This window comes from Lactuca serriola, chromosome 9, assembly GCF_051521515.1.
Source record: "Lactuca serriola cultivar US96UC23 chromosome 9, Lser_US96UC23_V15, whole genome shotgun sequence".
NCBI classification, from domain to species: Eukaryota; Viridiplantae; Streptophyta; class Magnoliopsida; order Asterales; family Asteraceae; genus Lactuca; species Lactuca serriola.
In genome coordinates this window covers 41,915,351-41,939,379 of record NC_136416.1, presented here as the reverse complement: position 1 = coordinate 41,939,379, position 24,029 = coordinate 41,915,351, and the positions used below count along the sequence as shown (strand labels likewise).

The 24,029-nt window shown below is 33.7% G+C and overlaps 1 protein-coding gene and 1 pseudogene across 1 annotated transcript; both read right to left on the bottom strand.

Annotated features, from left to right (window-relative positions):
- Positions 1-10,145: 10,145 nt before the first annotated feature.
- LOC145077099 (HAD superfamily, subfamily IIIB acid phosphatase) lies at positions 10,146-11,714 on the bottom strand. Its single transcript, XM_079022880.1, has 4 exons — positions 11,630-11,714; positions 11,183-11,561; positions 10,820-11,032; positions 10,146-10,374 (listed from the first exon to the last, which is right to left on the bottom strand). Exons 2-4 carry the CDS (start codon positions 11,551-11,553, stop codon positions 10,197-10,199), a joined length of 762 nt encoding a protein of 253 aa, XP_078879006.1. The 5' UTR covers positions 11,554-11,561; positions 11,630-11,714; the 3' UTR covers positions 10,146-10,196.
- An 11,183-nt stretch (positions 11,715-22,897) lies between these two features.
- On the bottom strand, positions 22,898-23,723 carry LOC145073807 (PRA1 family protein B4 pseudogene; annotated as a pseudogene).
- Between the last annotated feature and the right edge of the window lie 306 nt (positions 23,724-24,029).

Below are 24,029 nucleotides of genomic sequence, written 5' to 3'. Positions count from 1 at the left end.
TGAAATTAAACCAAAAGATAAAAGATATAATCCAATTAAGTATAATTTCATAAACAAACTATTAAACCCAATAATGGTTTAGCAAAATACCCACTGCAAAATGGAAAATGGATTATCAGGTTCTTGAATTGCATTTGACTAAACTGAGATACACAATTTGGCCAAAAGATACATAGTTGCATTTCGAATCTCTCCTCTTTTTATTTTTTTGCCATTTGTAGTCCCTGGAGTTGGTTGAGTTGAGCCATGAGAAGTATAGGGCTAAAGTTGCAACTTTGGGTCAGGAAGGAGTACGCTGAGTGTACATAAGGGTATGCTGAGCGTACTAGGCGCGCCCTAGTACGCTGGGCGTACACTTATGTACGCTGGGCGTACTCACGTCAGGTGAAAACCCTAATATTTTGGGTTGGGACTATATAAACACCATTTAGATCGTTTCCTCTAATTATCCTTAGTCTCCATATCCCAGAAAGGGTTCCAAACCCGAGTTTTGTGTGTGAGTGTGAGTTGGTGTGTATTTTGAACATTTGAAGGGGAAGACATTGCATCAAGTAGTTGCAGAAGGAGAACAAGACTATAGATCTGAAGTTGTGTTGTATCCTAGAAGCTCCAGAAGGTAAAAAGCTTGGAACTTTATGTTTGTATGATATAGATCTAGTCATTTTAGCTGTATGGAAGCATTCTTGTCCCAAAAGTCCCAAAAGTCCCAAAATGGTGCATGTTATGATTTGGATAAAATGAGTTGTCCTTTCAGACCTTATAAAAGGTCCTAACTGATAAAAATGGTGTCCTAATAGATAGATTTGTCTCATACATGAAGTAGGAAGGTCTTAATGGATTAAGACCATTTGTTAAGATCTTTCTGGACGTCCAAAGTGATATAGTTCGAGACTTTATAGTCCTATGGCATATTTGGTCGATGGATCTGAGTTTGGGCTTAAGTGCTTAAGCCATTAAGCACTTATTAGGGTTTTGGTGAAACCCCGCGTACGCCCAACGTAATTCCTGTACGCCTTGCGTACGAGGGGTCAACCACCCCGATGACGGTCAACATAGAGCAAGAGTACGCCCAGCATACTAGAGGGGTACACCCCACGTACGTCCCCTATGGGGCTTTTGACATTTGGGCTTCGGGTTTGTTCCGCTTTTAGACTATTTGGACTTGGGCCTTATTGGTCCCTGAATAATTGAAGTTGGGTCAGTTTTGATAAGGGGTCCTATGGTAAGGCCCAATTAGGAAAATTGGGCCATTGATGGGCTTATGTATATGGACTTTGGGTGGTGGATTGATATTGGGTCTTAGGCCCAAATTAGAGGAATGGACATTATGGACCCTTTGGCAATTTTGAGATCCCACTTACTAACTTAGTATTCGTCATTTTAGACAGTCGAGGTTGTCGGTGAGGTAGCGATTGGAGACTCTCAGTTTAGTTCTGCACTACTTGCTAGGTGAGTTATTCTCACTATATCAATAGGGTCTAAGGTACCAATGTCGGCCCTTCGGATTGTATCCGGGTTTATTGCATGCTATGCTTATTGATTAGCACTCTGGTAGTCAGGTTGCTAGTATGCTTAGTGGCCTGTTATGTTGGTATCCTGGTTATACGATGTTGCTATGCTAATTGATTTATTAGAGCGGTCGATTGATATATTTATATGCTAGCATATGTTACTTATGTGCACATGATAGTTTGTATGGTGGTTGGGTTGAGACGGTCCTGCTTTGTGCTGTAGGCCAACATACTCGGGGCGGCTCGGATAGGCTGTAGGCCCTGCGAGGCGGTCCAGTCATGCCGAAGGCTCAGGAGCGGTCCAGATAGGCCGTAGGCCCTACGAGGCGGTCCAGTCATGTCGAAGGCTCATTATGCATATTGTTTGTTATTATTTTGTTTGGGTTGTATATGTTGGTATTTTGGTGGTAACTCACTAAGCCTCCGAGCTTACATTTATTGATTATTGTTTCAGGTACTTCAGGTGACCATGGAAAGGCGAAGGCGTGACGTACACATCCTTACATTTTATGACTTGGGATTTCTGGGAACTCTGATATGAAACTGTTTTGAAAACAATTTGTGAACGATGTTGGTGTTTGAATAATTTTATTTACCTGGATTGGTTTCAAAAAGTTTAAATCTTTGGTAATTTTTGTGGTTGTTTCAAGTTGGTATCAAATCCTTGGTTTGAGTGAATTGGAGGAACACTTGTGTGAATCCAGTCTCAAATCAAGGAAAAGATTTTCAAAATGATTTTCAAATGATTTTCAAAATAAGTAAAGGGGATGTGATGTGTACTGTCAGCTAGAGCCAGTAAGTAAACCCTAAAATACCATACAGTTATTTGATATCTTGATATGTTAGAACATCATGCTAGTACTAGGATAGGGATCTTTAGGAATTACATGGTAAAATTGTCTGATTGTATGATGTCTGATAGCCCAGGGTTTTCCTTATATGAAATTGACATCATTATTGTAATCGCTTAGTGTATGCATCATAGTTGTACATAATAAAGATCTTATAGCCTGGGAATGTTTGGTTTGGCCTTATTTCCTGTTCTTGTTTGATGAAGGACTTAGGGTAGGATCAAGTATTTGAAAGTCTATAGGGTCCAGCGTTATGTATGGTTAGCATACACGAGTGCTGCGGGGTTGGTGGAAGTTTCATGGGTGAGTTGTGTGAGGTCGGTAGGCTAGTTATGAAATAGTTAGTCTTTCTCCAGAAGCGAGGGCTGAGCGATCACCATGCATGTGTATATTAGGGTGTTATGATGATACTTGAGACAAATATGGATAGGCGTGGAAGGTAGTATGGGCCCGTACTACTAAAAGCACAGGACCCATATGCGTATCAAGGAAGTCATAATCCCTAGGGTTAGGTGGGAGTTGGTTCCCAGTTATTATGCAGATTATCTGATAATCTTCTTGGTATATTTTCAGTATTGTGGTTACGAGGCGCTTTGGGAATTGGTTCCTATACAGCTTGTAGACGTTTTGTCCACATATTCATTTGCATATGTGGTTCGCGGAATGCATACCTTTTATCTCTTAAAATGTAACATTGTGATTTTTCACCCAAATTTTTAAAATATTTATTTAACAGAATATGTCAGCAAAAGTCTTATTTTGAATTTTATGAAAACATCACAAATGTTATTTTTATTACCAAAAACATCATTCATCAAAATAAAGTTCATAAACCAGATCAAAACAAGTTCTAAAAAACAAGTGTTAAGATAACTCAACGATATGTTTAAATGGTATCAATACTAAGACATAAACTAGAATGTAACTACCCAAAAGCCCCATCCTCACTAAGTTGAAAAACTATGTTACCTATACCAAATCAAGGCCAAAACAAGCAAAGAAACAAGTGATGAGGTTTGATACAAAATATAAGTTAGTTTTCATAAAAATCGATCAATGGAATCATTAAAAATAACATGTTTATATTTAGTTTATAACAAAAACAAACTATCAAGGATCCATTTATAGAGGTTAGAATGAAAAAAAAAAACAACCAAATATTTTTTAGAATGACAATCTTTGAAGCCTTTGAACCCACTTGGTTTTGGGGTGTTGATGAAGATAGCAAAAATTCAAGAGTAAAATTTCTCTATGTGTATCCACCATAAAGAGTAAGACACTTGGAATGCTAGTTCCTTCTTGTATTCTTGAGTGTCTTAAGCCTTTAAGTGCTTTACTCAAATAAGCACTAAACGAGACAACTCAAGAGGGCTTTTAATCACCAAAGTAAATTATCAAACTTCAAAAGTAGAGAGATTCTACTACCTACTGTTTCGTGGTGAAGAAAGGAAGAAGAAAAGAGTAAACAACTAGCCAAAAACTCATGCAAATGCCCTCCTTATATACTCATGCAAAAGCAAAAACAACCCCATTAAATAGTACAAAGTAATCACCTTACTTTAGAGGCATGAGGGACAAAGGAAGGAGGTTGACAAGCAACCTTCCATGCCCTTACATAGTTTTGGCCATACCTCTTGAAAAAAGATGAACTCTTTAATTTTTATAAACTTAAAGTTTATATAATATAAATTTGTCTTTTTGTAAAAGACAAAAGAATCCAACTAGAACAAAAGGTTTTGCATGACTTATTAACTCACACCATATGAAATCATTACTAGTATTACTCTCTTATAATTATTATTTTCGCACAAACAATAATTATTCCCTAATTAAAATACAAGAATTGATATTATTTATTAATAATCACATTAATATAAATATACAAAATGTGACAACTTGATAAAGGTGTGACCCTATATGATCATATATTATTAGCAATGTCACTCAATAATGATTCTTGGGCATATAGATTCAACAATCTCCCACTTGCACATGATTCATTACAGACTGACATAGAAAGTAGTTGACATCTAGCAACGAGCTACTGCCCCTAACAACATATGAAGGGTGCCGTCTCATCGATAACTAAATCCATGAGCTTTAAGCTAGAATTATTACTAAAGGTGTGGTATCAATTATTCCTTTATCTCATACATCATGTTGAACAAGAGATATGTATCATGATCAATCTCATTTAGTGTTTAACTTTGAGTAAGGCCTTAGATGTCTAAACCTCAACGAATAAGAGGGAAAAATCCCATCTTGACTAGATACACCCATGACGTAGTTCATGTCATACCCAACGATGACCCTTATGACTACCTCTTACAGAACAACGTTAAACCATGCCAAAGCACAAAAATTCCTACACTTCAAGTCCTAAATATGTATCTCTGGTCGAAGAATACAAAGATACAACCTTGATCAAAACATCACTCATGACTATGATCCATAAATCGATTTTGATACGGGTCAAGTCCAATACTTATTCTCCTAACCAAGTACCTATGAAGCTGGTAGCAACTCTTGCTATTTTCATATCCATGAAAATCAGACAATCCATTCATATTTGTCTTGCTTCATAGATGAACCCACAACTATGAAAGACTATGTACATTTAGAGTAGCCTAGTTATTCTAGTATTATAACATGCTAATATAGAACACAACAATTATTCAATGAAAGACTCATATCCAATATATCAATTCATTACAATATATGTTGCTTGTATTGTTCCAATATCCAAATACTAAATTTCAATCAAATACATCTACTTATATCAACAAGGCTCTATAGCACCGACTTGACTTTCAAGCTTTAGCTAATGAAGGATCTTTGCTAAGTAGATTTGACAAAATTGATTTGTATAAACTTTGCGAATACAAACATTTTCAGTTTTATATATATAACTCATATATAGAGAAAACTATTGATAATGTATTAGATGCCTAAATATGACTTAGATACTAATACGTGCATAATGGGATTACTCATACTCATAATAAACTATTCGTTAAGCATATTCGTATGTGGCTCTCCAAACCACAATGTACTTTAACTCTGATGTGTAACTGTAATTAAAATCTACATGGAAACACTATCCATGTAACTTTTGTCTTCATTCATAACGAGGACACACCCGATTGTGATTGATAGTCATCTCAATCTGTTTGGAAGTTTATCATATGTGTAACAACTTTAAACATAACTTTCTTTCAAATACTTCATAGGCTAGGAATATTTCTCTGGTTCTCGCAAGTACTTTAGAATGTCCATACAAGTCACACTATGACTTGTTCTCGAATTATATTGGTATCATTCAACATGCTCCAAGTATACGACTTATTTGGCCTTTATACATAATCATGACATATATGATTAATCCAATTGCAGGTAATTTCGCTGATCGTGGGAAAGACCTAGCTTGACTGTACCGCATACACATCGCTAATGATATATGTTTTAGACTCTGTTGTTTTATGGTGATTCTAATACATTTTTTATGACTTGGTTTTGTGGTATTAAAGAACTTTGTACTTCTATCTTATGGAAAATGAATGTTTTACTTTTGTTTTAAAAAGAAAAAATTGTTTGAAATTTAGGACATTACAAAAAGAATTTGATTTATCCAATTTCAGATCATGGAGAAAGGCAATGTTGATTTCGCTTTCAGAAAAGAACAAAATTAGTTTTGTGAATGGGAAAATCATAAAATGAATAATCAAGGATCATAACATTGAGTTATGGCAAATTGTAACAACATGGTTACTTTATGGATCCTTAATGTTTTGATTAGCAACATAACATAATCAATTCTTTATTCAACCTCGACATATGAAATCTAGAATGATATAGATGTTTTTTGGACAATCAAATGGAGAAAATGTCTATAAACTTCAGAGAGAAATATCGAATCTATCACAGGGATCGAGTGATCCTCCATCTTATTTCACTAAACTCAAGAAGAATTAGGATGAATTGATTGCTTTGTCTTTAATTCCTTTATGTACTTATGGTGTTGCGTACAACTCCAAGATCTCGAACAAAATCAAGGGTTGATCAAATTTCTCTTAGGACTCAATAACGCTTATATAGATATTCAAGATAACATTTTGATGATGAAGCCTTTTCCGAAATTTGGTTATGATTGATTATTTGATTCAACATGAAAATAACATAAGGTACAATATGCGTTGATTTTTATGTCTAGTCCGTGTCTATGAATGTATAAGGCATGGGGAATCAATCTAGAACAACATATGACGACAAGAAAAAATTAATTTATAATCACTACAAGAAACCTGGTCATACAGTCAACAAGTTTTACTGTCTTGTTGGATTTCCGAAAGATTTTAATTCTCTGAAGCCATATCTAAGAACTATAACAGTTAATATGAATAATTTTTAATGAATGTGATTATCCTTCAAAGATACATTCCCTGAATTGACAAGTGGTCTACATCAATAACTCATTTTGTTGATCAATAATCGTTCAAATACAAACAATATGGGGACAAAATGAATTAAAACTGATGTTTTACCCCAAAACTCCAACAATCATTCAAGTGTTAATTTTGTTGGTAACACTCTTTCTCCTTATAACTCGAGCATGAATTCACAAAAATGCCATTTTATTATCAGTAGTTCGACTTCTTGGATAATATATTATGGTTGATGTGATCATATTTGTTACAATGAGGGCTGTAAATGAATCGAACAAACACGACTAAACGATGTTCATGTTCATTCATTTAAGTTAGCCAAACAAACAAATAAACACGATCAAATAAACGAACGATTTTTCTTGCACATATTCATTCGTTTATGTTCGTGAACATGCTAAACGAACATAAACGAACAGAGTTAAAAAAAATAATTGAACATATGTGAACATAAACAAACATATAATGTAATGATGTACTCAAACATAATTAAACATATATGAGCATAATAGGTACTTAAATAAATGGATATAAACGAACATTCAAGAACAAGACCAATGTTCATGTTCGTTCATTTAACTAAACGTACATGCATTTTTTCATGTTCGTTCATTTAGTAAATAAACGAACTTCCTACCGAACGGTTCACAAACTATTTGTTCAACGTTCGATTCATTTACATCCCTAGTTATAATAGAACCTTATTGTTTCAAATTCATAAACTTAAACTTCCCCATAACATCAGTCTTCTTAATGGGGAAAAAACTATGTCCTTTGAGGTTGGAAGCATTTACATCACTAAGGGAATTGTTTTACATAATGTAATGTATGTCCCTTTCTTTCAATATAATTTGTTTTCTAGTAGGAAACTTTTCATAAAAAAATCAAATAACTTGTTGTTTTCATAATTTTTTTTGTACGACCTTTCTCAGAAGATGTCTCTGTTCTTGGTAGATATCAAGAAGAGGTCTCTGGTTATTGGTTGATATCATGAGCGACTATACTTCTTTTATTTAAATCAAAAGGATGACATAAGCACTGTAATGTCTATTTCAATTAGTACCCTTTCACACCCATTTCTTATTTTTTTTGCAATGTCATGTCTAATGACACTAATATCTTTTTATGGCATAAGAGACTTATACATTTACCAGTTGACAAAATTTTGATTTAGTAAATAAAAGAATGTTGACTTTGAAGTTCCATGTGAATATTGTCCCAAAGCCATACATTGCTATTTTGGTTGAAAGTGAAATAGATTTACTAACTATATGTTTATATATGTTTGTCTACCATTTTTAGGTAGAGAAGCTGGGAAAACAAGTTCAAAACATAAAAAACCATCCAACAAACTCACCTTGATATGCAAAATTTGATGAAATGAAGACAAACTCAATTAAATTTGCAAATGCAACAAAGGCAACCTCAATGAAATATGTGTCAGACTCAAATTGAAGAAAAAACGTTGGCCTTAAGAGCGTCCACAATGGTGAGTTCAATGAGGGAGTTGAATGAGGTGACAACTCTAGGTGTCTTTCAATAGATGAAACTCTACCATTGTGAGATGCCACCTTGGCATTCAATCAATTTGGACTTCAATGACCATTGAAGTCTTCAATGGAAAAAAATGAAAGTTTTTAATTCTTAATTATATACTATAAATTATCTTTTGTAATATTCTATTGAATTTTGTAGAGTTTAATGCATTGTAGGAAAAAAATAATAAAGTTGTATAGATTGTAAATATATGATATGACAATCTATTAAACTCTATCAAGTTCAATGCATTATGGATGTCTTAATGATACAACTTAATTAAATATTTGTAATTGTATTGACATTTTTAAAGTATCAACAACTTTTATCGTAATGTTTTTTTTTCCGAATTATGAGTTTTGATTAATAAAACTTAGTTAGATATGAATATTATTATAAGTTTAATGCATTGCGTTTTTTTTTCTATATTTGGGCAGAAAAATTCACAGTTTTTTGTTTTATTTAAATTTTATCGTTTTTCAAATAATAAATCATTTGTGTGACACATCTGTGACGGAAATATCCCTCAAACTAAAAAATGTTTTGGAGATCTGTAAAATAATATCAAATATGGTTGAACTAGACTCCGTCGGAATACCATCAAGAAAAATTCAAACCATGTCAAATATGGTCTAACGTTATTTCATCGTAATTTCATCTATATAGCTAGGGGGAGTGGGTGATAAAAACACATGACATTTGCTTGACATGCCATACGAATACCACCCCTCAAAGGTGGCAGTGGCGGCCCTGGGGTGGTGCGGTTGCACCGGGCCTCCGATCATGGGGGGCCTCCGATTTTTGGGATAATTTATAGTTATAGTATTGGTATTTTGGTGAATTCTATTTTTATGTTTTATCAATAAATAAAATTAGCCCGGTAACATTTGGTTCCAATTTTAGATGCATTTTAATTTGAAAAAAAATCAACAAAAATCAAAATCAAATCATAAATTTAAAATTTATCAACAATTTAAGGAAAATATCTATATCCAAAAAAATGCAAATCTGTTTTCTTTATAAATTTTAGACAACGTTTTAATTTTTTATAAACTGACAAAAAAGTAAGAAAAAATCTCATAGATGAAAGTCTCATAGATGAATTTTCTTCTAAAAATGCTACAAGGTCGATGTTTAGAAAATAGTAATGTGTTCCTTTTTTTTAAAGTTGTTTATAACAGTTTTACAGATTTATTTGATTACCAATGAGTGAAGACATTATTTTGTGGTAGTGAATTTATGAGATGTTTTTTAGCAACTTTATATTTTGAATTAGTAGTAACAAATGTAGTTAATAATATTTACAAGAAATATTTTATAGGGTCTCACTTTAGTTTTTGCACAAGGTCTCCGAAATGTCAGGACCGGGCCTGAAAGGTGGCATGACAAAATGACAAACTCAAATGAGAGAGAGAGAGAGAGAGAGATTATTTTTTTATATTATTTTTTATTAAGTTGACAAAAATGACATGACATTATGACAAACATTTTATGGTTTCAAAAATGATATAACATAACATGACATGACATGACATGCTTCATTCCTTCCGGCCTAATGATCAAAACAGGTTAAACCATGGCAATCGAAAATACATCGAAAAAAGTCGAAGATTGTCAAACTATATCTGTCATAATGGAAATCTATCCGTAATTAGGTCCATTGGGAATCCATCATAAACAATTACCTATAAGCTTTTTTCCGATGTAATTAAATCCATCGGTATGGACGGATTTCCGATGGAAAATTACGTCGGAACCACTGCTTTTTCTAGCAGACCATTCCAAAGAGTACTGCTTACCATCGATTAACAAACCGATCATTTTGTCTAACATAACAAATTATATATAGTATTTAATTATGGTACATAATACATGGGATTTGGAAGTTTAAATGTTCTATTGCCAACAAATTCTCCATGAAGATCACTCCACTGGTCACCTACATTTCCCCATATCCTGTACCCTTCTTCCACCAGTTTCCTTCTTATTTCTGATTTGTAAACCACACCACTTTGCCCTTTGTATGCTTCACTCCTGAAGATATATTAGTTTCAAATTATGAAAGTGGGCACTTCTTCTTCTTCTTCTTTATTTCAAGCAAGTCGACTATATTTTTTAAAATTGATTTATTTTATAGAGATAAATGTTATGAACCTAAACAAACTATACAACAAAATTAGATATATATTTGATAGAATTTCGTCATGAAACCACTTCGTAAAATATCCAGTCATTGTGTTAAAATTGGTCATATTTTAGAAATTAACTTAAAATGATGGTCATAATCATAAAAATTATATAAAATATGTTAATTAAAAATCAGCACTGACGTGATTATTTCTGGATGCCATGACTAGTTAAAATGCTATTTTTTAAATTTTTTCTGAATGATCTCGATATATAGAAAGATTATAAAGGTGCAGTGACTTGGACTAAAAAAAATATCCTAGTTCTTCACCCTTAATAGTTAATATATTACCTCAAAATGAGCCGTTGAAAGCCAAAAAATCCTTGAAGGTGCAAATTCTGAACAGTGACTTGCCCAAAGGCCGTTTCATCTCTGCCGCTGATCAAGAAAACCTTAAAACCAGTCTCCACCAGTTTCCTAAACAATCCCAGAATCGATGGAATCGCAGGGCAGATTCCTATCAATGCCCATTCCTTGAATGCATGTGGGTCGTATGGATCCCCTCTACATCCATATTACAAACTTAACATATATAGCTAAAACCAATATTCATGCTTGATATAAGTAAGTTATACATACATCATACATGATATGTAAGTATATGTATATATCAGAAACAGTTTGCATGAACACATATGAACGACGTAAACTTACCCAAACCGCTTCCCTTCATAATAATAGAGATTTGAAAGACAAGTTTCATCGACATCCAAGATCCATGCATCCATTCCATCGTCAGATAAAACAAGTTGATCGATATAGTTCCTTATTTCATCTACAATCAATTTCACATCAGAATCATATTGCCCTCGAATCATGTATGCCTCAACATGCCGGAGACATTGAATGGGGACAGTACGCCACCCATGTAAGTTGTTTGTCTCGGTGGCCAACCTCCAACTCAAACAGTAGCTTGATGACAGCTCCATCAGTTGGCCACCACCACTGTGTCGATCATTGGATAACTTTGTGCTCAAAACCATATTTGACATCACAAATAAAAGGAAAAACATAAGCGTTTCCATCGCGTTTCCTGCACATATAAGTAAACTTTGAAAACATGTTAATTTAAGTTATAAAATAGAGGTCGAGAGAAAGAACCTTAAGTTGAAATGATATAAGAAGGTGTTGATATCTTTGTCACAAGTATCATATGCTTATATAGTATTCAAAAAGGGACTTATGAATGACATAAGAATTTTTCGTTAATAATCAACTAAATATTGTATAAAATAATGATTTTATCATTTATATGAAATTCTATTAATAGTTAAATCATTTAACAAATTTATGTATGTTGCAAATAGAAAGTGCGAGGTTGGAAACAACTAGAAAATGGGAAGGGAGTCAGAAGGCATTAGAAAACAAAGTGGGCGTAACACAGTAGACGACACCTTGGATTTTTTTCGTCGGTAATTCAAAACGTCCGACCAAACACTAATGCATTGTTTAGAACAATGACATCAATATTTTTAAACCGAAAGAGTAGGGATTGGTTTTTATTAGGTACACTTTATAAAGGTGTCACAGTCACATTCTTTTGGAATGAAATTTTTGTCTAAAACCAAGCTTTTCACAAAGTTTGATGGTTATAGAAATGGTTGTAACCACTAACCGTAGTATAAAGTTCATAAATAATATGAATTTTATAATTTGATTATACTTTTTAATGGATATAAATTTAATTAATTTATAATATATTTTTTAAATACTTCACTTAATTTAAAGAAAAGGCAGAGGTTGACGATGACATCAGTTATTTCCTAAATAAAGCTTTATAATTTATGGTCAAGCAACTTTTTTTCTAACAAATTTTATTTTCATTGGTTGAAATGATACACATTCAATCACAATAAAATGATAAAAGTATTTGATTGGTGACCACCAAAAAACCAACTGTTGGCAAACTTGACTGCATATCCTATATCCAATAAGAAATTAATGCAAAGAAAACTTGAAAGCGACACTATCCAAGACTCAATTTGAATCAGCCTTCTCTACGTTCATTGATTGGTTTAAAATGAAAGATATACCACCAACAATGAAGTTGGGTGTGCATCAATTATAGAGACAATCACTTGATCCTTGACGACAGTTTACAAAGCTAAATACGTTATCACATACTACTATGACACAATATACAAAAACCACAATAATTTGTTGAATTTTTGGAAAAACTATGATATTCACATTTAATAAATCAATCAAATTTAAGATATTTTGCAAATTAACCGCGTTGACATCTTTATTTAAGGGTTCACACCATATTTTGCTTTGCTGGACATTTTTTAAGAGTGTTGCCATTTTTTTTGTAACGACAAATCTAACCTACTACTAACAACGTTTATGTTCTGAATGAGATTTGAACCCTCGACCTCAAAAAGGGAGAACAACAATTGGTACCAATGGTATAGAAGCCCTTAGGTAAGAGTGTTGGCATATGATATGTCATTTCGGTGAAAACTGTATATAAGCCATTGTAATTTTTTGTAAAACGCTCTCAGCAACCCATAAGTTATTTGAATCAATTAAGTATTTTTCCAATCTTTAGTCGGTTGTTGATGAGGAAAAACCGATATAAAAATATCGTTCGTACTAACAATATCGTTCGGTACAATAACCATTTTTTAAATTGAGAGTTTCTTTTAAATAATTGTTACATTTCAGTCAAACAACACTTTTTTTTTTATGTTATCTTTAGAGTGGAAAAATGATGCATAGACTATTCATAAATACAACTCTTACTTAACACCCATATATAATAAATTAATAACTCTTTATGAATACAACTTATTGTAATTTACTTAAGATCCACCTAACACAACTATTTATGAATGCAATTAACTTTTTTTTTTTTTTTTTTTTTTTTTTTTAACCGGCAAATACAAATATACTAATCTACTCCTAAACTAAGACCTAATTCCATCTATGTCCACGACGGGACTTGAACCTTCGACCTCAAAAAGGGAGGACACCACCTGATACCGCTGGGCTAGAATCCCTTATATAAGATCTTACAAACCACAATACAATGAGATGAACACTTTATTCACACCAAAGCTAATTAACTTAAAATTAACTTTTTCTGTCACTAAAAAAATGTCTTCCGTTTCATTTAAAATCGCCGATAGATTTAAATGCCTTTCAATATCCACCAACTAGTTTAACCTCTGGATGGTGCCTAATGTGATGTTGGAGGATATACTAGCCAAAGAAGTGAATGTCACTTGACTAATAGCATAAAGAGAGTATATTCCAAAAATGTAACGTCTAAAATTCTAAAATTCTAGTATATATATATATATATATATATATATATATATATATATATATATATATATATATATATATATATATATATATATATATATATATATATATATATATATATATAGTTAGGTTCAAATGTTTTCACTATCTATTGTGTGCCCGTATGATTGATTCTGGACCAATTATTTTAGTTATTTTAAGAAAGTAATTAATGCATATGAAATGCTGAAGATGTAATTAATACCTATTATATCTTCATCATGTAATATGCATTAATTACTTTCTTAAAATAACTAAAATGATTGGTCCAGAATCAGTCATACGGGCACACAATAGATAGTGAAAACAAAATAACCTAACCCTATATATATATATATATATATATATATATATATATATATATATACAAACACTAGTTTATAACCTGTGAAAACCACAGTTATAAAATTAATTAAACTTTTATAATAAAAAAATATAATTATTAATCAATTATTTTAAATAAATTATTAATTAAAAGATATTTCAAAAATTTAAAGTTATTATAACTTCAATTTTAATATATAATTAGAAAATGTAAATTTGAATTTTGAAATGAATTACCTAATATATCTACATGACACATGACATAATATTAATGAGGTGTTGTGTTAAAATGATACTTGGCAAAAGGAGATTAAAACTATTCATTTATTATATATATATATATATATATATATAGAGAGAGAGAGAGAGAGAGAGAGAGAGAGAGAGTTAGGTTCATATATAACCCTTAAATATTGTGTGAATGTGTGACCAATTCTAAGCCAATCATTTGATAAGGGTATAATGGTAATTTTAACTATAATCAATTATAATAAATACCAAATTCAATTAATAAACCTTTAAAACAGGATCTCAATTTAATACCCATTCTTTCCTATCATCGTCATCTTCATTCCACAGACAATACCTCACCATTGTCAGAACCTAACCCTAAGCCATCTTCTTCGTTCATCGCTGGAAAATCAAACAAGGCATAATTTTGTAACTCCCAAACCCTTAGTCGGCTTCTGCTTAATTTCTCTACTCTATCTCAAATGGAGACTTGCCGACTACATTACTCCGATCGACCAAATTAAGGGTTGCTATATGTTACCTTTGACGTGGAACACCGTTATAGATGCTCAGAGATAGAGGTTACGATATCTTAAATTCAGAAACCGAGTTCACTCTCCAGCAGTTCCGAGACCTCCATCGTCAAGTTTTCAAAGTAGACCTCATGTTTCTGAACCTGATAATAAGGTCTCTAACTACTCTCTCATACCTTTTCCCCAATTCTTTGTGAATCTTTTTATTGAAATCTAAATTGGGTTTGTTCTTTAACGACCAGAAGATAATCTTACTCTATTTATTATGGAGATGTGACTATTGATTTTGTAAAAATCATTTGTGATCTTGGAAATTTACTTTCATTTTGGTTTATTCTGTGGAAAAGAATTTCCATTTCTAATACATGTTTCTCATCAGCCGAATTGGAAATCTGAATTGATTTATTCCATGATCTTAGAACAGATTTCATGGATTTTAGGACTGTGATATGTGATTATGTTTTTCAAAGATTAGTGGAAAATGTTCACAAATTTCAAACATTCCTCACAAACACATACACATATATCTGGGGTATTCTCGAGCAAGAAATTGATGCATATATTCTTTTTTCATTAAACTTAAAAAAATATCGATAAAGATAGTAAATGTTGCTGAAAGAACATAATTGGTGCTCCATTTTGTAATAAAAGGCATGTCATTTATAAATGTGAAACTAGGAACTTGGCCTCGGAAGTGCATCTCCCAAGAGAAAGACCGGTTATGTTCTTCATGAGGCATGAAACCCACCAAGCAATCAGTGTATAGGTTTTTTTTTACATTGTTAGATAAAAAGTTTGAAACTTTCTATTTTATTTTTCTTGATCAGAGATTCAACTTGTTTGAAATTATCATATGAAATATTTGAATACATTAAGAGATTTTTGAAATATTCTCAATATTCGTTGTGATGAAGCTTAACAAATGTTGTGGCCTTGTATGAATCCACTGACCAATTATGCTCTTCTTTTAGAATGAGCATTCACTCAGAATGCTCTTTCCAGATTTGTAAACTGGATAATCATAAACTAGTTTTTTCTGTGATTTAAACATTTTTACTAAATAAAAAATATATAATCTTGGTACAAGATGTTCTAACTTTTATCTTTTCTTGTTTACAGAAGGAAAATGGAAGTTTTAATGGAATGATTTTGTTGTTTAGGTTCAAACGGGAAAAATGTAAAGATTGATCATCAAATTGATACTTCAAGAATGATGGCAGGCTCTTCAAGAACGTTGACAAATTCCTCAAGAATAATAATAGATTTTTCAAGAATATAATACATATTATATATATATATATATATATATATATATATATATATATATATATATATATATCGTAAATTCTTTAGGAATGATGACATATTCTTAAAGAATGTAATGTATTATAGAAGCTTTCTGTATTCTTCAAAAATGATTTATATAAATATTCTTGATTCTTGTTATAAAATGGTTGCTTTATGTTATTGGAATGGTTCATAATTTTATAATATTTATTTTTTATTATATTTCAATATATTTATCTAAAAAAAGATATACTATTCTCTATCATATGCATGTGTATGTGTATTCTTTAAGAATATTAATTATTAAAAAAAACAATCCTTGAATTAAACTGTATTCGTTAAGAATGAAAGATTGAAAATATGTGTTTATATATGTTGATTAAAGGCGTAGTCTAATAAAATTGATTTACTTTAAATGAATGAAAATAAAAAATAAAATTGGATTTGATTTTTGTTTATTAATTTGAGTTAGTTGCCTAAAATGTAAATAGTTATCATTTCTCTCTCCTAATAAAATAACATATTTGTAATTATATAGTAATTGATAGTCCATGTTAATAACATACACCTTAAGATCATATCCGTTCATTTATTTATAATCTAATGACTATAATTTGGTCACACATTCACACAATAATTATGATTCACATTTGATCCTACCCCTATATATATATATATATATATATATATATATATATATATATTAAAATAGAATAAACACTCATTTTATATAGTTGCATTCAAGTAAAATAAATTGTTGAGAAACCATAATTCAAAATTAGAATTATAAGGAAGTCAGTGCGGAATCCCGAATCATAAATCTGTTGATGTGTGTACATTCCCGCCTTCGCAATCCGATAAGTACCTGAAAAACATTTTAATCTACAACGGTAAGGACAAAGCTTAGTGAGCTCCCAAAAATATCAGATACAACACAACATAAATAAACAACTATGAGTTATCAGCAACCCTGGAGGACTATCAGTAGTCCCAATAAGCAAATAAGACTTAGCTAGTCGAGAATGCATCCTACTATGACATAGGTAATATAGTTAAAAGACTTACCTCACAGATAACGGCTAAACACAACTCTCCCTCAATACAGACCGATACTACGAGACACCTAACAACAATAAGGAAGTACCCTCCCAGTCTACACCCTAAAACCCTAAAATTGACCAAAAGACAACCATGATCAAAAGTCAACAATCAAAGTCAACCCCAGTCGACAACCACATCGTGGCCATCCATTGGTCACGTCGTGGTAGCTTCTCAACAAAACAATCGGGTAACCACTAGTCGCTACGCCGTGGCAAGCAGACTGCCACGTCGTGGAAACTCGGTTTTCACAACCTAAAGGATTAAGATCTTACTCCATTAAGCCACTCATTCATACACTCTAGAAAGCTTCCTAATGTCTAATACAACATAAAGATCGATGCTTTTCAGTAATGCAAGTCTACCACTCAAACTAGGTTAAAAATGGAGAAATAAAGCCAAATCTCACGCATGGAGCTCAAAACACCAACATACTTTAGATCTGGAACATATGTCCACCAAGGGACCTCAATGATCCATAAAGTTTCTAACTTTATGGAATCAATGCACTCAACCAAACCCAAACATGGAGAAAAGTGGGTAGAAACCTAGATCTAGCATGATATAATGAGAAATGAATGATCTTGAGGACTTAAAAAGTCTAGAAATAGCACATGATGATGGAGATCTTTGCTAGCTGAAACAATGCACCAATGACACCTTCTTCTTATTCATGAGGTTAAAACCCCCACAAAGAGCTCACAAGGTCAAAATGGAGGATAGGGTTTCTAAGAGGGTGAAAGGGAGGTGATAAAGGCTGAGGGTGTGCAAACCCTAGCCCCCACTTCCCTTAAATCGGGTTACAAACCCCATAATTAGGGTTAAGCACTCTAGCGGCCGCCACGTCATTACCGTAAGCTTGTCATGTCGTAACACACAAGATTGACACACACTTTATACAACTATGGCCACGTCGTGGAAACCCATGTCCCACATCGTGGCATAGGGTTTTTTTTTCCCAAAAACCTCGTGTTTGATCCTATTAAGTCTTCAGTTGATACACTCTGGAAAACAGGTGTTACAAATCTCTCCCACTTAAATTAGATTTCGTCCTCGAAATTCATCTTTACAAATTACTCTTAAAACACCCTCTGAATCCCCTTGTGGGTCCTTCCAATTCCATTTATTTCTTGCACGAGCCAACGCCACGTTGAATGCCCGAAACTGCGACTAAAATCATAAGGATTTCCAAAACCAGGTGCCTACGGCAAACCCGAGCATAGACTCCCGAAGGTCAAAATCATGTTCGTTGCAACACTGGAACAATACTCTGTACGAACACTTCAGCGAAACCCAAAAGTCAATTCGATCCATAACAAGAAATTTGCGACCTGACGAAGAACAAATACAAACACATAACGACTAATCGATATCGAGAAGAGTTGACTCCCTCGTCCATAACCTAAATATTCCAAAATCACGTCCGTCTTCTTGATAAGGTCACCCTAATTCATCAACCCTGTTGACCAAAAACTCATAGGTCTACCTTATGTTGTCCCACTGATAATTGAAGAATGGAATCGACTACCAATTACTGAAGTTGACATCCTCACATACAAACGTAAGGGAAAACTATAAACAAGCAAGCTAAACTATCCCACAATCCACTTGGCTCTAAAAGTCCTTAATCTAAAAAAAATAACAATGGGTCTGATCAACCCATCCCAAATTCAGAAATCATGACTGAAGACCTCAATTACACACCTGACTTTCTGATAAGTCGTGACTAACCAACTGCTCCCACGAGCGAAACCATGGTTAATACAAAATCTTGCGTGACACCCACGTTCTCAAAAGAGCTCAGGTGCACGACCATTTACTAAGTTATCCAAAAGACTTACAATGAACTACATCATTGGTATCTTAATTTGCATGATAACTTTCCTATAAAATGAACATGAATCCACAAGGAAGAAACCCAACAATGAATTGCTAATATACAACCATGCATTTTCTAGCAAGTCCACATCCTACACTACCCGACCCAACCTACCAGTCACTGAGCCACTAGTGACACCACTATACTACTCAAACGCCCATCTATGACACATGACTAACAAACAAATACATGGTTCCCCACTACATAACTCCAACCCTACTTACATAAGCGAAATCCATGATTGCTTATATCACGGCGTGATGGCATCCGACCATTGGGATAAGAAGCTCACAATTCCTCATCGTTCTTGCCATCACCTAACCAAAGACATAAAGACTCTTGACTAGTACCCAGTGGGCCTATATGCATATTGTTATCATCCCACTTACCCATGGGAACCAAGTCAACATCTCACACAGCACTTTATACCATTCTGTGACACATAACTCTTCCATAATCCATTACCACCGACACATCATTAAACGAAACATGACCATGTACAACCATAGACAAGATAGACAATTGAAAGCTTGCTCCAACTTGAAAACACAATATTTCACACTCCCCAGGAGAAACCACAATGCTTCTAAGGCTGACTGTGTTCCTTCTTTAACATGACCTTACCCAAAGAGTAAAGTACCAACGAAACGGCAAGCCTCAACCGCTAATTGACACATTTTTCCAATAATCACAATAAGATCACACACCTTAATGAAGCTGAACACATCCATCAATGCACAAATAGACCAATAAAACTTCCAAATTCGGAGAATAATTCCAAAATTATCCAGAAATGTTGGCAAAACCCTGATCGAATCAATAGAAATACCAACCCAGCCGATACGACCTGCCTAAATTGAACTTTGTGTAGCCATGTTTATATCTGAAAAACTAAACAATGTCGCTCCAATATCAAAACTTCAAATAACAACATACAACTGCTAACTCAAACCCACTAGGAGCAATAACTCAACAACCAAGCAGTCGAGAGCACACCTACACAGACACCAAGATATACGTCTTATAAAAACTCATGGAGGGTTGAAATATCAATTTCACCTTTAACTAGTACTGCTCGAAAACCCTCGATCAGCTACCAGATGCTGATGAAGAATGAACTGACCAATCGATCGGAAATTGGTAGAAAACTAAACCAAATGATCCCACGCATACCGAACAAATCCCATACGAAAATACTCTTACCGAAATCTGAGTTCGATCAACAATTGTCCATCTCAACCAAAGATAACTAACCCATATCATGGGCTAACCTTGTTTCCAATAACGCCAAAATACTCTTACCCCATTCGTCCTCAGAATGAACAACGATAACCAAAAGGCCGATTGAGATGGGAACACACACTCCAATGAATCATGATGCCAACCCATGTTATCTACCCTCAACCAGATCCTTCGAATCCTCATGATTTTCTCAATTCGAGTACGTATCTTGTGCCTCAAGTGGTACGGGCCCAATACTACCTTCCACACCTGTCCATACTTTCCTCAAGAATCATCTCGGATCCCCTAAGTCACTTCCTTATGACCATTCACATAGACCCTTGCACTAAACAACTTACTAAGGCATTTCCTAGGCTCTACTGTTATTTTACATCCCATAAAAGCACGTTCTAACACTGTTCCTAATCCACTAGGAGCGCTACCTCACCTTGCTCTTAGCTGCAAAGGAAACTTCTACGAATCTTAAGTAACTATCTTACGCAATCACATGCAACAAATATTAAGCAATTTTTTGACTGAAAGATCCTACCCTACAACGGTTAGACTCAGAGAAGAGCTACACAATAGAGAAAAATCAAACATTCTAAAATCATTTAATCCTTGTGGTATACACCCTAACACATTCTCTTAATATTTAATTAACATCAATATAGGTCTTACATAACACAAAGCAAGCAACATTATAGCAGAACAACCAACATGCAATAAGGCATCAACCACATATACATGTGCTTCCACAAGCACACACTATTTGTCTCCCTAGAATCTTCCTCTAGGATTCTTCTCACACGAATGCATGTACTAGAACAGCTTAACACTTTTTCTTAGGTCTCTAGGAACTCCACCACTGCTAGTTGTACCAACACACTCATATGCTTAGAAAAGCCACCCTAACTTCCTAGACTGTCACAACTAGAAATTTTGTGTCTTGTAATCACTACACTCAAGTAAAATGTAGAATCAAAAACTTAAGAGCATGTATGATGCTTACTTTATGACAACAAAATTTCAATCTAATACACCATACAAGTACTACAAATAGTCAACAAGCAATTGGAAACCCTAGAAGTTCTTGTTAGATCCATTTTGGGCTAGGACTTCCTTATTGGACTCAATGGACCAATAAGCTTCCAATTTGACTATCATGGGATTAGAACCTTTAAATGGGCTCTAATTGGATCTACATTCATTAATTTCAACATTTTGGGCCATATTGGGCCTAGAATGAAATAAATTAAATATTATGAACCATAATTAACCTAAACTAGCCCAACAAAGTATAAAAATCTCACTTATATGTTATAGGACCAACAATCATTCAACTTAACTCCTATATGGGCTTAGGGGCAATAAAGCTGAAAAATCTCTTCTCCCCTCTCCAATCTCGGCCCAAGCCTAAAGAAAAGGAAGAGTTGACCTTTGTTGCCACCTCACAATTATTCAAGGGTCTTCCATGCATCTTGTCCCATATATCCATGCATACATCACTTCAAGATCTCTCTTCTTCTCCCTCTCTCTCATTCTCGGCCGAACACACACACATACACTCACAAAAAATTCATTTCATCCTCTCTAAGTTTTGAAGAACATCTCCTCCCTCCTTCTTCTAAATTTTCGAGATTTAAGGTCATCCCAAGGAGATTTTTCACAAGGACTACCATCCAAGGTAAGTTTATACTTAAATCTATGATCTAGGTTCCTTGATTTATCAAACCTCTCATCTTAACTCATAAAAATTTATGGTCTAACTCCCTAGAACCATCTAAGTCCGAAAATCTCCTCAAGAAGTTGCTAGGGCCGAAAACAACATCAAACTTCTTCCATTCTCCTCCAAAACCGAAACCACACCCAAAGGTGAGCTTCATACCCCCTATTTTTCGGTTTTTATAAGTTTTGTGGGGGGGGGGGAATACAAGCAAATGTGTAGATCTATGAGTATATGTATGCTTTGTATGATTTCTATGTTTGTTTACATGTTCTTATGTGATTATGGTGTTGAAACTAGTCAAAAAGTCCTTAAAATCGAGATTTGCATTAGGATTTATGAAACAAGTGTTAAACATATTATTACACACAAATCATTTCTAGAAAAATAACCAAGTTGGTTAATATGAACTCATTGGGCTAAAAATCTCATTTTTAGACTCAAAATGTTAAAAATATAAGGTTAAAGGGCCCAAAATGACAAAATACAAATAACGTGTAATTTTGTTTAATAATACATCAGAGACATTTGAATATTCGTTAATCTCTTCATATTTTCAAACTCGTTCTTGTTAAAAATGGGAACTTGTTTTTCATTTTCAGATTTTCAAACTCGTTTATGAGGTTAATAATAAACAACAAACCATTTCAAAATAATTTCTCATGTAGATATTAGGCATTATATAACATTTAACAACAAAACTCACAACAAACATATGGATGTATTTTCGGACTCTTGTATGATTTTTTTTCAAACTCGTTATTTATCATAGGATGTTCTAAAGCGATAATCTTCATAGAAAAACCATATTTTAAATAAGAGGAAGCACAACAGTCAATCAGAAACAATACTACATCCGCCTATGGCAGCCTCATGTTCTTCTAGAAACATATCCACCGGAGTCCTAAACGCACCATGAGCAGAAACAATTGCCATTCCGACAAGTGCCGAAATCAAAACAAATCCAAGGATCGTAAAAAAGATCCCAACAATGCTAAAAACAATCAACAACCCTAGAGTTTCACTCTCGGAAAATGTACGACCGAAGATCACCAACGGCATATCAGATGGACGGAAGAGGTACAGAAATAGCCACGCGGCTGAGAGACCAAAGAGTATTATCAGAGAAAAAGGGTTTGTAAAGATAGAAGCACCAATGAAGGTGAGGACTACGGTGAGGTAGTTGAAATGGAAGTAGGAATAGTTCTTTTGGATACGCGTTGCTGCATCCGTTAGTGATTCAGGCTTAGAGAATGTGGAACGGTCTGAAACTAGTTCCGACCAAGGGCGGTGTTGGGAGAGGCCGGAGCGGACGGTTTCTGTTATGTGGTTGATGAACGGACGGAAGTCAGGGGCGGCGGCAGGTGAATGGGATTCACCGGTGGAAATGGTTTTTGGGTTTGTGATGGGAAGGATCGCCGGTGATGAGGGCGACATTTATGGGTCCGGTGAGGATATTTGGCCGAGGTTTACTGGGATAGAGGATAAAGATGGAGAGTTTGACGATTGGTTTAACATGAGAATTAGATTATTTATGAGCGCTTATAGCTTAAGAACAAAGATATGGAAGTCAAATTTAATACCGAATTTAATCCTTTATCAGCAAAGATATGGCAGGTGAACTTCTCTTGGAATTGGTCATATACAATTTTTTTTTGGAACCGAGTCATATACAATTGTAAGCATAAAGAATGAGGTAAAACTAAAGAATAGCAAGAAATTTCTTTGGGTTAACGTGATGTAACATCAATCGGTAGTGTTAATATTTATATTTGAGTTTAATATACTTTTTTTATTCTAAATCTTATTTTTCTAAAAAAATTCAGTTGAAACTTAGCCGTTGGTTTGATGATATCATTTCTACATGGCATTGATTGGTTTGAATTACTTAGC